Source organism: Limulus polyphemus, unplaced genomic scaffold (assembly GCF_000517525.1).
Source record: "Limulus polyphemus unplaced genomic scaffold, Limulus_polyphemus-2.1.2 Scaffold260, whole genome shotgun sequence".
NCBI lineage: Eukaryota > Metazoa > Arthropoda > Merostomata > Xiphosura > Limulidae > Limulus > Limulus polyphemus.
This window is the reverse complement of record NW_013665870.1, coordinates 410,573-423,396: the sequence shown is the minus strand read 5'-3', so window position 1 is coordinate 423,396 and position 12,824 is coordinate 410,573. Positions and strand designations below refer to the sequence as shown.

Genomic DNA, 12,824 nt, shown 5'->3' with positions numbered 1-12,824 from the left:
AGAGAAGCTGATCAGGTCTACACACTTCAATAAAGAGGAAAGAGGGAGAAGCTGCTCAGGTCTACACACTTCAATAAAGAGGAAAGAGGGAGAAGCTGATCAGGTCTACACACCTCAATAACGAGGAAAGAGAGAGAAGCTGATCAGATCTACACACTTCAATAAAGAGTAGATAGCGAGAAGCTCATGATGTCTACACAATTCCCTAAACAGCAGAACGAGAGAGAGAATTTAATCACAGATGTAGTTTTTTAACCAAGGAGTGAGAAGTACATAATATCCACACCGTTCTCTGAACAGGAGTGAGAAGTACATTATATCCACACCGTTCTCTGAACAGGAGAGAGAAGTACATAATATCCACACCGTTCTCTGAACAGGAGAGAGAAGTTTATAATATGTACACCAGTTGTCGAAACAGACGTTCGTAATATCTACACCAGTTGTCGAAACAGACGTTCATAATATCTACACCAGTTGTCGAAACAGGATATTATGAACGTATGTTTCGACAACTGGTGTAGATATTATAAACTTCTCTCTCCTGTTCAGAGAACGGTGTGGATATTATGAACGTCTGTTTCGACAACTGGTGTAGATATTATGAACGTCCGTTTCGACAACTGGTGTAGATATTATAAACTTCTCTCTCCTGTTCAGAGAACGGTGTGGATATTATGAACGTAAATAGATATCATAACATCATGTGAAATGTGGCGTGCAAATCTAGATTAACATCTCTTCACTTTTTAATGAATTGTACAGAGATATTCCGCTCACCCCGTTTATTCAACTGCATAATATAAATCTATATTGAAATGTGCAAATAAATATAAAACACTTCTTAGAACACCACGAAGACACTAGAAACGTCTCTCACCTTGTTAAGAGAACTTGTATTGATATGCTGAATTTTTCTCCCTTGTTTATTTGACTGCGTAGATATTATGAACGTCTGTTTCGACAACTGGTGTAGGTTGAAGTTTCTCTATCTCTACCTGTATACTTTCAACCATAAATATAATTTTTCGCGTAAACAGTCTATTAGAGCAGATCCTAAGCAAGTGAGAAAAAAAGATAAATACAGAAATGTTATCAGTTTACAGATCTACGTAGATGGTACTTTAAAGAATAGAATACTATACTTTATAACGTAAGGAAAATGCTGGTTTATTATGAAATCTGCCAAATGCTTTAATAACACTCCGTGCCCATATATTGTCATGTATTTTAAAGACTTTTGTAAGAGGCTCAAAAAAGAAATTTTCTGTTTTATTTGGGGGGGGGGCACATTAAAATCAACCAGATTGCGCCGACACGAACCATACAAACAACACGATATCTAAAACATAATATTACATCAAACAGACCGGCTTTGATCTATAAGTGAATGGGTAATTATATCTGTTTCTTTATATTATGAAGTTTCTTGTATATAAGTTACCTGCAGACTTGAATTCATGGCATTATAAGAAAAGAACAGGCTTGAATTTTATTAAATTCTTTGGGCGTCATCGCTGATGCTTCTACATTATATTGATTGTAGGATGACATTTCAGTTAAGCTTGTCTGTTTTGGTTTTTCTATAATACTCCGTTTTGTTCGAACTACAGATTATAAGTTTATGACCATTGTGTTTCTTTTTTTTTTTTTCTCTACATCTTGCTCAGTGTTACATGACAATGTATATTGCATGTTGTTAGAGATATTTAAAGCGTCTGTATATTTTATCAATGATTAATTTATGGCAAACTTCTTAATCCAGAAACAAACAAACTCTTTGTTTTTATCTAAATAGTTTTATTCTAACGCTACAAGTACATATTTAGATAATTTCAAAAACAGAAATAAATCCGTTGTTTTTGCGATATACGTCCACAAAAATCCAAATAATTTGTTTGGTTTCCACAAATGAATTATTTCAACATCGACGAAATTGGAACCTATTATTACATTATCAGTACTTTAGCTAACGGTTTTAACAAACTTACTTTACACATTTTTGAGGTGTGTGTCCATCCCAGCTGCGTCATATGTTGTTGTTTTTTTTGTAATCTCAGAAAACCTAAGTATTTTCCATATGATATATTCTACACTGATTAAACGCCACTGTCTTATCAATCGATGCGATTTTGATGATTTTTGTATTCTGGATGTTATCTGTCACAACTGACCTGTAGGAGATGTGTTTATCACATCCACAGGTACAGCCGTGATGTAGCGTCTGTAACCTAACGTGAACTTGTGTTTCACAATACATCACCTGACCATGCCAGGCCCGAAGTACTTCATAAATGGAACGACTGTCAAATGTATACTTTCAAATTTTAAGCCAGAATTAGTGCTGATGCTTTCTTTCTCTTGGGCTCTGTGATAGAAGTCTGAATTTCGTAGCTGGCAAGCTGGGTTCGAATCCGTGTGAAACCCAAAAATATCCCTTGTACTTTAAGATGTGGGTGGGTCATAAGCGTGGGTGGTAGTGTGCCTTTGATCAGTAGTTCTAAGTTAGGGACAGTAGCAGATAACCTTCGTACATACTCTTTACATTTCGTAAGAGTGCTCGACTCGCAATCTGCAGGTCACGGGTTCGAATCCCGTCCCATCAAACATGAGTGGGGGCGTTATAATTTGGCGGTAAAAGAGTACCCCATGAGTTGGCGGTGGGTGGTGATGACTAGCTGCCTTCCCTCTAGTCTTTCACTGCTAAGTTAGGGACGGCTAGTTCGAAATTCAAACAAACATCAAGTACTTTAGCAAGATTTTTGGAATTGTTTAATTTTGTTTTCAATACTTTTTTGATTGTAACTGAACTGTAAACGCTTCATTGTTCAAACATTGTATGAGGTAAATAAAACTTGTTCCAAAGACTTCTGGACAAATATAGAGTTGCAGAATTCAAATTTATTAGTACATTACCAGTGGTCAGTAAAACACAAATAGTTTTTATTTTCTATGTGTAGTTAGCATGTTTTTAAACATTTTATTTGTAAAACAACCTTTATATATATATATTTATTTATTTTTGTGTTGGATCAATCTTCTTTCTTCTTATCAATTAAAGTTATTGTTTAAATCAATGAAGAGCATTAGCATAAGCCAAGAGTTTCTTCGAGTCCCGAAAACAGCTAACAATACAGTTGCGATGAGTCTGCTTGCAGCGGAGAAAAGCTGGCCTACTTTCCGCCAGGCGGCAGCACTCGAGAAAAGTTGGGACACAGCTGTCAATATAACAACCTATAAGAGGTAAGAGAAGAGTAGTTAAACGTCAAAAAATGCAGTTTTGTTAAAATTATAATCTGTATCTTTAGATAAGTTTATTATAAGTATTAAATGAGTTATAAGAAAGTTACTAGTGATGTATAAAAAGTTGAAAAAATGCAGTAACAAAACACCATGTCGTTAATGAAATCAGATATATAATTAGAACTTTTTTTGCTCCTATATTTATAGTTTGAACGAAAAATATTAAGGGTTTAGGACTCGTCGGTAGCTAAGTATCTCGAAAGTTCGTAGGAAGTTCATGAGCAAAGAATGGTTTATATTTCTTGAGTCACTAATGAAACACAGAGTTAAAATAATTTTGTATAGAAAAAAACAGCTGAAGCTGGAAAGAGACAAACGTTTATACTTAAATGTTTTTAAAAGTTTCCGAAGCAATGAAAGCTTCATTTTTTTTTAACTAAACTGAATCAAAATTGCAGGAGCAGTAGATATTGACTGAAGCCTTTTAAGAATTCTTGTTTCTCATATACTACTTCTCTGCTGATAAAAGCATTAAAACAAACCAATCAAAACAATAAATCAGCAGCTTTTCTGTTCAATAAGCTCGGTATTTCCTGAAGCTACAGATAAATATTCGAAATAACATTCAAATCAACGTCATTTTGCTTATATTTAACAGGATTTTTAAATGGTAATGAAAAATATTAAAGGAATATCAGAATGGATCAGTTTTAGATCTGAAGAATTTTCCTAGATACTTTAATATCATTGTATTATGATGTTTATGAAGATAGCAGAAACTTACCGACGGCATTCACAACGCTGGAACATAAGCTGCTATCTTCGTTAAACATGTCCACTGTACAAAGAAACAGATATGGCTAGTTGCACATCAGAAGCACAAAGAAACAGATATGTGTAGTAGCTCATCAAAAACACAAAGAAACAGATATAGCTAGTTGTACATCAGAAGCACAAAGGAACAGATATGGCTAGTTGTACATCAGAAACACAAAGAAACAGATATAGTTAGTTGCACATCAGAAGCACAAAGAAACAGATATGTGTAGTAGCACATCAGAAACACAAAGAAACAGATATAGTTAGTTGCACATCAGAAGCACAAAGAAACAGATATGTGTAGTAGCACATCAGAAACACAAAGAAACAGATATGGCTAGTTGTACATCAGAATCCCAAAGAAACAGATATAGCTAGTTGTACATCAGAAACACAAAGAAACAGATATAGCTAGTTGTACATCAGAAACACAAAGAAACAGATATGGCTAGTTGCACATCAGAAGCACAAAGAAACAGATATGGCTAGTTGCACATCAGAAGGTCATAAAAATCAAATATAGACCCTAAAAACTTATCCTTTTTTTTATAACGTACCTTCAGTGATCCAGGAATATCAACTTATATTTTCGTTTAGTGATAATGAGATTCTCAACTCCATATAAAACACATAACTAATAACTTAAAAATATATTCGTTGTAAAACACCCATCAAAAGGATGGAAGTTTCTAGTATAACTTTATGTATAATTAATATATATTATGTAGTTTTACTTTCTGTTTCATGCTTCGTGATTCACATGTTCATGTTAAATCACAACGGAGAAATTGGTGAATAAAAACTGTTGTAGAAATGTATAATTTTTGCTTTTATTTCAGTTCGTAATGATGAACAACTATTACAGTAACTGATGAAGTATCTATACAGTTGTTTAAATTCATGCAAAAAAAAATCAATTTATCTTCCTAGTTGAAACCCCAAGCGTTTAGAATTAAATACTTACAGTTAGATCGTGCTTCTGGAACCGATTTTTTACTCCACCAAGCTGTGAAAATAATGAATTGGATATAAAAACAGTCAAGTATATAACTTCAGAATGAAATAAGAATAAAATAAAACTGTTAAAGCAATTCAAATAAATTAATGTTCCAGAAAACCCATTTTTACGTAACCCAAAGACTTGAATACAGGAATTTTGCTTTTATTATTCTACGTACATTTCCGTCAGAAGGCTCAGAATTTTGTGTTCAATAAAATATGAGTTAATTTCTGGACGATTTGGTCATTTTAATTTGATAAGATAGTTCAGTGTAATTCCATTCAGTACTTAGAAATTTAAATTCTTCTGAAATAGGAAAAGTACTAGTTTTAAGTCGAGTCACATATTCTTGTGTTTTTTAGCCGCGGCTCATAAAAAGGCTACGAGTATTTTTTTTTGTTTTTTAATTACAAACTTTTAGCTCATAGCTCAGTCATCTCTTGACCGATTTAAGATCTAATTACAGTTTTGGACTCAAGAGGTCAAACACTTTCGATTGACATATTTGACCACGCTCAAGGTCTCATAGATTAATTTACTCTAATCCTGCCTAGAAGAATTTCATTTTGAAGGTAGGCTGATAGAGATCCTGATGAGCAATAAAATTGAATCAGGTATACGCCCCCCCCCCACCCTTAGTATTGCTGGAGCACAAAAATATAGCTAATAAAAAAGGAAAAAAAAGATCTCATAGATTAATTTACTCTAATTCTGTCTAAAAGAATTTCATGTGCCGTGGCTATTGAGGAGTCCCTCTTGTTTAATTTTCTAAACTGTATGCTAAATACTTATAAGCACAAACATTTCAATCGTAAATCAACATTATACTCTCTAAAGAAATGAAAACTGAGAACCTTCCGATTTTCATATGGTCATGTTTGTTTGTTTGTAATTAAGCACAAAGCTACACAATGGGCTATCTGTGCTCTGCCAACCACCGGTATCGAAACCCGGATTCTAGCGCTGTAAGTTCGCAGACATACCGCTGTGCCACTAGGAGGCAAAATTAGGTGAAAATAATTTTAGTTCATTGCTTCAATAAACTTTTTTAACCTGATGCTCCATGGATCGCGTTCTGTCCTTTGGAGATGCGTTATGAGAGTTACTGTCAAGCCCCATTATTCGATCAGATAATAGAAGACCAAGATTTGATGTCTTCGCTCTAACCTATCAGTTCAAAATTAGCGACTCCCAGGTGGCTCTTGTGTAGCTTTGCGCGAATACTTACAACAACCATCCAACCATTTTATGGTATCTAAACTTACTGTTTCGTTTTTCTGTGTTCGTTTTCCAGGTGTTCGTTATGAGAGAGAGTTCATCATCTTCCATACCTACAGAAGTATAATACAAACATACAACCAACCTCTTCTAGCTCGTGTATATCAGTTGTACGGATACGTGTTCTCTGAATACATCCACACATTAATATATATAAATATATATATAGAGAGAGAGATTGCTGACTAGCACGTGGTTCAGGTTCGATTCTGAGACATGCTAAAAATATTTTCAATTTGTCGTTATACTATACGTACATGTGATAATTTTACAAAATGTTGACGCATTCAAACTTTTCTATGTCTTGTTTAATGTGGAATTCATTGATAATTAGTATAGTCATTAGAACAGAATCCTCACGTCTAGATAAATATATAATTTCTTTATTCTCGATGATAAGATTTTTGTACATTTTAGTCAATACACCTAAATGGCCCGTAATAGTAAATAAATATCTAAATAGTCCTTAATAGTAAATGAATAGCTAAATAATACTTGATAGCAAAGAACTAGATAAATAGTCCATAATAGTAAATAAATAGCTAAATAATACTTGATAGCAAAGGACTAGATAAATAGTCCATAATAGTAAATAAATAGCTAAATAATACTTGATAGCAAAGAACTAGATAAATAGTCCATAATAGTAAATAAATAGCTAAATAATAATTGATAGCAAAGAACTAGATAAATAGTCCTTAATAGTAAATAACTGAACTAATAATCTTTAATGGTAATGCAACTAGATAAGTAGTCCTTAATAGTAAAAAATTAAACTAATAATCTTTAATAATAATAAACTAGATAAATAGTCCTTAATAGTAAATAACTGGACTAATAATCTTTAATGGTAATGAACTAGATAAGTAGTCCTTAATAGTAAAGAATTAAACTAATAATCTTTAATAGTAATAAACTAGATAATTAATCTTACCAACTGCGCAGGAGATCGGCCATAAGAGCAAAAGAAGAATTAACTTCCCTTTCAGCATATCCGTAGTCAGTGAGAAGTGAACCTGGAAACGTTAATCTTATCAGTAAAACAGAATTGTAACTTCCAAGTAGTGACAATAATAAGAAATTAAGGTTTCAGTGACATAAGTTTAAACACTTTGCTCACCATCCAATGAATACGATAAATTTTCCAGTTGGTAGGCTGAAAACACAATGACTTAACCTGAAAGAAGGATATCAATAGAGTGAGGTTATCTTAAGCTTATCCTACTCATCAACTGATACGTTAATCAAAATCACAATAAATACGAGTGAAGGGTGGTTAGTAAGATACTAAAATCAAACAAATAGTTAAGCCTATCATCATAACAGATCTATGAAAATGTTTTTACAAGTATTTAGTTAGTACTGGTTATCTTTGCTTCAGAAATAACTGAATAGTTGGAAATATTACCAAAGGCCGGGGAAATGTACATCAGATACTCACGTCCAAGAGATGCAAGCTGCTGTCGGTTGAAAGAGCAGGTTTGGCTGTGAAACCAAACAATGTCCGTATGACTAGTCCTAGAACTGACCTGTGATGTTCCACAATTTATCCCGTGGTTAAATACAAATACTTATATTCAGAAAAAGGGGTTTTGTTTAGTTCACGCCGGCTGTTCGAGTTGAAATGTGGGTGGTACCACGGGATGACCCTCCCACATTCGAATGTCTCCCAGAGCACTTCTCAGAAAGATAGTGTACGTCAGAGAGGGCTTACTTGTTATCGCCTCTCTGTTTTCGTAATCCACAAAAGGTAATTGAGATATGAATAATGAACAAGTGATCGAAATAAGGAAAGATTACTTGATTAGAAAAGCCTCAAACAAGCTGTTTGTTGTATAGTGTTATACGGACTAGACATGCGATTTATCAAACAACAAAACAGTACAGGAGAAGAATTTATCTGTGTTACAAGTAGTTTCCTTTAACACCGACAGAAGCACTAAACTTCCCTGAAACTGCTAGTGACCTATATGAATAATACACAACAAAATACGTTATCTGTAATCTAAGAAAGAAGGTGTTAATATTTTCTCATTTGTTCAAAAACATCTTATTTACACCTAAACAAATGGGAACTTTTTTTTATCTTTACCAGTCACGTATTACGAAACTGAACTTTCATGTCAAGTAGAAAACTCACCTTCACTTGGTATATAACAAAAGCTTTTGTAAAATCAAATGTATTTTAAAGAACTATTATTTTTCTGAATTTTGATTCATTACAAACTCGATAGGAACTCATTCTGTAATATCGAAAGATTATACCGTAAAGGAAAAACTTCTAAAATTGATGCCCCCAGTGGCACAGCGGTATGTTTGCGGACTTACAACGCTAGAATCCGGGTTTCGATACCCGTGTTGGGTAGAGGGCAGATAGCCCATTGTGTAGCTATGTGCTTAATTAAACAAACAAACAATCAATTGGTATTATAGACTGGCCTAATTTCGATTTTTCGGAATATATTCATAAAAATACTCTCCCAGAACCAATAAGAAAGCAGGAAAGTATATATAAAAATCTATTCATTACTGTTGACATATTAATGTGGTTTTAAATTTATTAATAAAGTAATTTTCATAAAATAATCTCTTATTTATTTTCAGAAGAATACCAAAATAGAAATGTTTGGGAAAATTCTTCAAAAGTATGATATTTTTCCATAATACGTTTTGTAATGTGTTTACTAACAGGTAATGGCCTATTATTTGAATTTCTGACATAAGATTTGTGTAAAGCTCATGTTTCTCTGGCATATAAATCTGGAGTTTATGAAAAAGTTCGACAAAACAGTCGGTTAGAATTAAAATCTTACTTCAGGAAGTGTCATTATCCAGAAAGTGTAATTGAGAGAGGTTTTAAGTTAGCTAAGATTAAAATGGAAATTAACAATAATATAAAAAAAGAACAAATTATTAGTTTCATAATAACATATTACCTGGAGTTAAAATTAATATTAATAATATCCAAAAAGAATAGGAAAGAATTTCAGATAAAACTCTCAAAAACTAAGTTTGAAATATAGAAATCATATTATCACAAAGACAACCTAAAAATATGTAAGCTTTCTTAAATCAGAGAAATAAAGTAAATAAATCTGATATTATATTTGTGGAAAAGGTTATATTACATACATTAAATATATTACAGGCCCTACCGGGGAGAAAATATTTTTTATAAGCTATAGATTTAGTTGTAATTCACATAATGCTATTTATGTATTATCTAGTAATTGCTCTAAGCAAATATATGTTGGAAAAACAGCTCAAAATTAGGGACGGCTGGGGTCAAATAGCCCTTTGTGTAGCTTTGCGCGAAACTTATAAAGTTAATAAAAGGAAGAACTCAATTCTCTACAGTAAGAGCTAAAGGTATCGTGATATATAAACAGATCATAAAATGTGTTTCATACTGGGATATGTTATATAAACAGATCATAGAATGTGTTTTATACTTGGGTATATTATATAAAGAGATCATAAAATGTGTTTTATACTTTGGTATATAAATAGATCATAAAGTATGTTTTATACTTGGGTATGTTATATAAACAGATCATAAAGTGTGTTTTATACTTGGGTATGTTATATAAAGAAATCATAAAATGTGTTTTATACTTGGGTATATAAATAGATCATAAAATGTGTTTTATACTTGGATATGTTATATAAAGATATCATAAAGTATGTTTTATACTTGGGTATGTTATATAAACAGATCATAAAGTGTGTTTTATACTTGGGTTTGTTATATAAAGAAATCATAAAATGTGTTTTATACTTGGGTATGATATATAAAGAGATCATAAAGTGTGTTTTATACTTGGGTATGATATATAAAGAGATCATAAAGTGTGTTTTATATTTGGGTATGTTATATAAAGAGATTATAAAGTGTGTTTTATACTTGGGTATGTTATATAAAGAGATCATAATGTGTGTTTTATATTTGGGTATGTTATATAAAGAGATCGTAAAGTGTTTTATACTTATGTTATATAAACAGATCATAAAGTGTGTTTTATACTTGGGTATGTTATATAAAGAGATCATAATGTGTGTTTTATATTTGGGTATGTTATATAAAGAGATCATAAAGTGTGTTTTATACTTGGGTATGTTATATAAAGAGATCATAAAATGTGTTTTATACTTGGGTTTCAACAAATCCATTTACTATACATAGATCAAAATTATGTGGAGTTAACCGAACTTTAATAGAATATTTTCCCTAACGTTAATGTAGTAGTGTGTCGTCAAACTTTTCATCCCTAACATTAATGTGTAATGTGTCGTCAAACTTTTCATCCCTAACATTAATGTGTAATGTGTCGTCAAACTTTTCATCCCTAACATTAATGTGTAATGTGTCGTCAAACTTTTCATCCTAACATTAATGTGTAATGTGTCGTCAAACTTTTCATCCCTAACATAAATGTGTAATGTGTCGTCAAACTTTTCATCCCTAACATTAATGTGTAATGTGTCGTCAAACTTTTCATTCATAACGTTAATGTGGTATTGTGCCGTCAAACTTTTCATCCATAACATTAATGTAGTAGTGTGTCGCCAAATTTTACGTGCACTGGGCTAAACGGCCAGATCAAAGAAACTTAAGGCTCAAATATAAACCTCTATTATCTTATACGACCGACAAGAGGGGGAGACAGACGGTAAGCATCACCTGTCGCTACAAGGATTTTATCCTGTTTTATAATTGAATAAGAGTTGCCTTTATAATGCACTCACACCTGAAAGTGCTAAACTTATTTGGTGCAGAAGAAACATTTAGAAACAGTAATGAATGACATCAAGTTTTCTTCTTCAAAACAACCAATGACATCGTCGAATCTTTATGCACTAAGTGTGAGGTTGAAATTTTCGTTCATTATTTTGTTAATAGATGTCATACTTTTATTGTTTGTTTATGCTTTTAAGCCATAAATGTTAAGTTTTATATTAAGTTGCTCATAATAATATCAATTATATGTTGTATTTATCGTTAATGCATTGTTACGTATACAGTTAGCGATGGATTTTTATATTTTGGTTGATTTATTGTTGCTCCTCATGTTAGCAATCGTATCAGCAACCGTATTTTGAACTGTGGACCAAAGGGAAGGCAATCAGTCTTTAGAATCTGCATCTTAAAATAATAGTGAGTTTGACTGTCACTCTTATAACGTATCCATAGCTTAAAACGCGACGAATATGTTTAGTAACACATTGTTCCGAATCAAAGACTCTCGGATACCCAATCCGATAGACTAATTACTAGGCCATGCTTGTGTCTGGACTGGAGTTGAATCCTGTTGGGTCTCTGTCTCGGGTACCTAATCCGATACACCAAATACTAGGTCACGCTTATGTCTGGACTGGAGTTGAATCCTGTTGGGTCTCTGTCTCGGGTACCTAATCCGATAGCCTAATTACTAGGCCATGCTTGTGTCTGGACTGGACTTTTTATTTTAATGTTTAACATCAAAATTTCATAAAAGTCGTGACCGCGATGTGGATCGAAAAGTCCAGGGTTCAAGCCGCAGTATGCTGTTTAATACGCTCCTCATTTTCAGCTATGGAACCGCGACTATCAATTTCGCTATTTAGTTTATTGTAGTTGTATAGGCGGCAAGTGATGCTGACTGTTTGTTCTCTGTTTGGCCAGCATTTCTAAATCAGAGATGGCAATGCCGAAATGTTGGAAACTAGCTTTGCTGTTTAGTCCATGTTTTGCATAAGACACCATTCAGGCTGGAAATACGAGATATCGTTACAGTTTTGCCATTCTGTTAGGGCCCTCGACTCGCAATCTGAGGGTCGTGGGTTCGAATCCCCATCCCACCAAACAAACTCCCTTTCACAGCCGTGGGGGTGTTATAATGTAACGGTCAATCCCACTATTCGTTGATAAAATAGTAGCCCAAGAGTTGGCGGTGGGTGGTGATGACTGGCTGCCTTCCCTCTAGTCTTTCACTACTAAATTAGGGACGGCTAGCGCAGATAGCCCTCGTGTAGCTTTGCGCGAAATTCAAAACAAACAAACAAACCATACTGTCATTGATCTAGTACTCTACTAACATGTGGCGTGAAGAGTTGAAAACACGAAGCGTGAAAATCTACAGAAGAACGACAAAACTTTTTTTATGTGAAACATTTTGTATTTGATTGTACATTATGGAAACTACAGAAACGCTACACAATGTTTTTAAATCGCTTAATACACAGGGCATAAGAGTGTAAAATACGAAACCTAATAATTGGTATAAGTTGTATAAATACACACTAACTTGAACAAATTCTCATGTTAATCAAAATAAGAAAAACGGTGTTAAATAGCATACGTTGCAGTATTGAATTTAAAAAATCAAAATATAATCTATAAGAAAATATCTAGACGACAATTAGTCTGAAAAATACGTTATGTAATCGAAGATTTTACATTTATACATAGCTTGTTTGTTTTTAATTAAGCACAAAGCTACAAAAT

General features: G+C 33.0%; 1 protein-coding gene across 1 annotated transcript; it reads right to left on the bottom strand.

Annotated features, from left to right (window-relative positions):
• Positions 1 to 3,005: 3,005 nt before the first annotated feature.
• Positions 3,006 to 7,892, bottom strand: LOC111085167. The gene is made up of 6 exons (XM_022382589.1): positions 7,782 to 7,892; positions 7,275 to 7,356; positions 6,328 to 6,393; positions 5,027 to 5,068; positions 4,028 to 4,081; positions 3,006 to 3,234 (listed from the first exon to the last, which is right to left on the bottom strand). The coding sequence occupies exons 2-6, from the start codon at positions 7,330 to 7,332 to the stop codon at positions 3,074 to 3,076; spliced, it is 381 nt and encodes a 126-aa protein (XP_022238297.1). The 5' UTR covers positions 7,333 to 7,356; positions 7,782 to 7,892; the 3' UTR covers positions 3,006 to 3,073.
• Between the last annotated feature and the right edge of the window lie 4,932 nt (positions 7,893 to 12,824).

What these genes read in the sequence shown, in the direction of transcription:
- LOC111085167 (XM_022382589.1), bottom strand. Translation starts at nt 7,332, where the DNA reads ATGCTGAAAGGGAAGTTAATTCTTCTTTTGCTCTTATGGCCGATCTCC. An exon ending in GCCGATCTCCTGCGCAGTTG is followed by an intron (nt 6,394 to 7,274) that starts GTAAGATTAATT and finishes ATACTTCTGTAG; the next exon opens with GTATGGAAGATGATGAACTC. An exon ending in TCCAGAAGCACGATCTAACT is followed by an intron (nt 4,082 to 5,026) that starts GTAAGTATTTAA and finishes TTCTTTGTACAG; the next exon opens with TGGACATGTTTAACGAAGAT.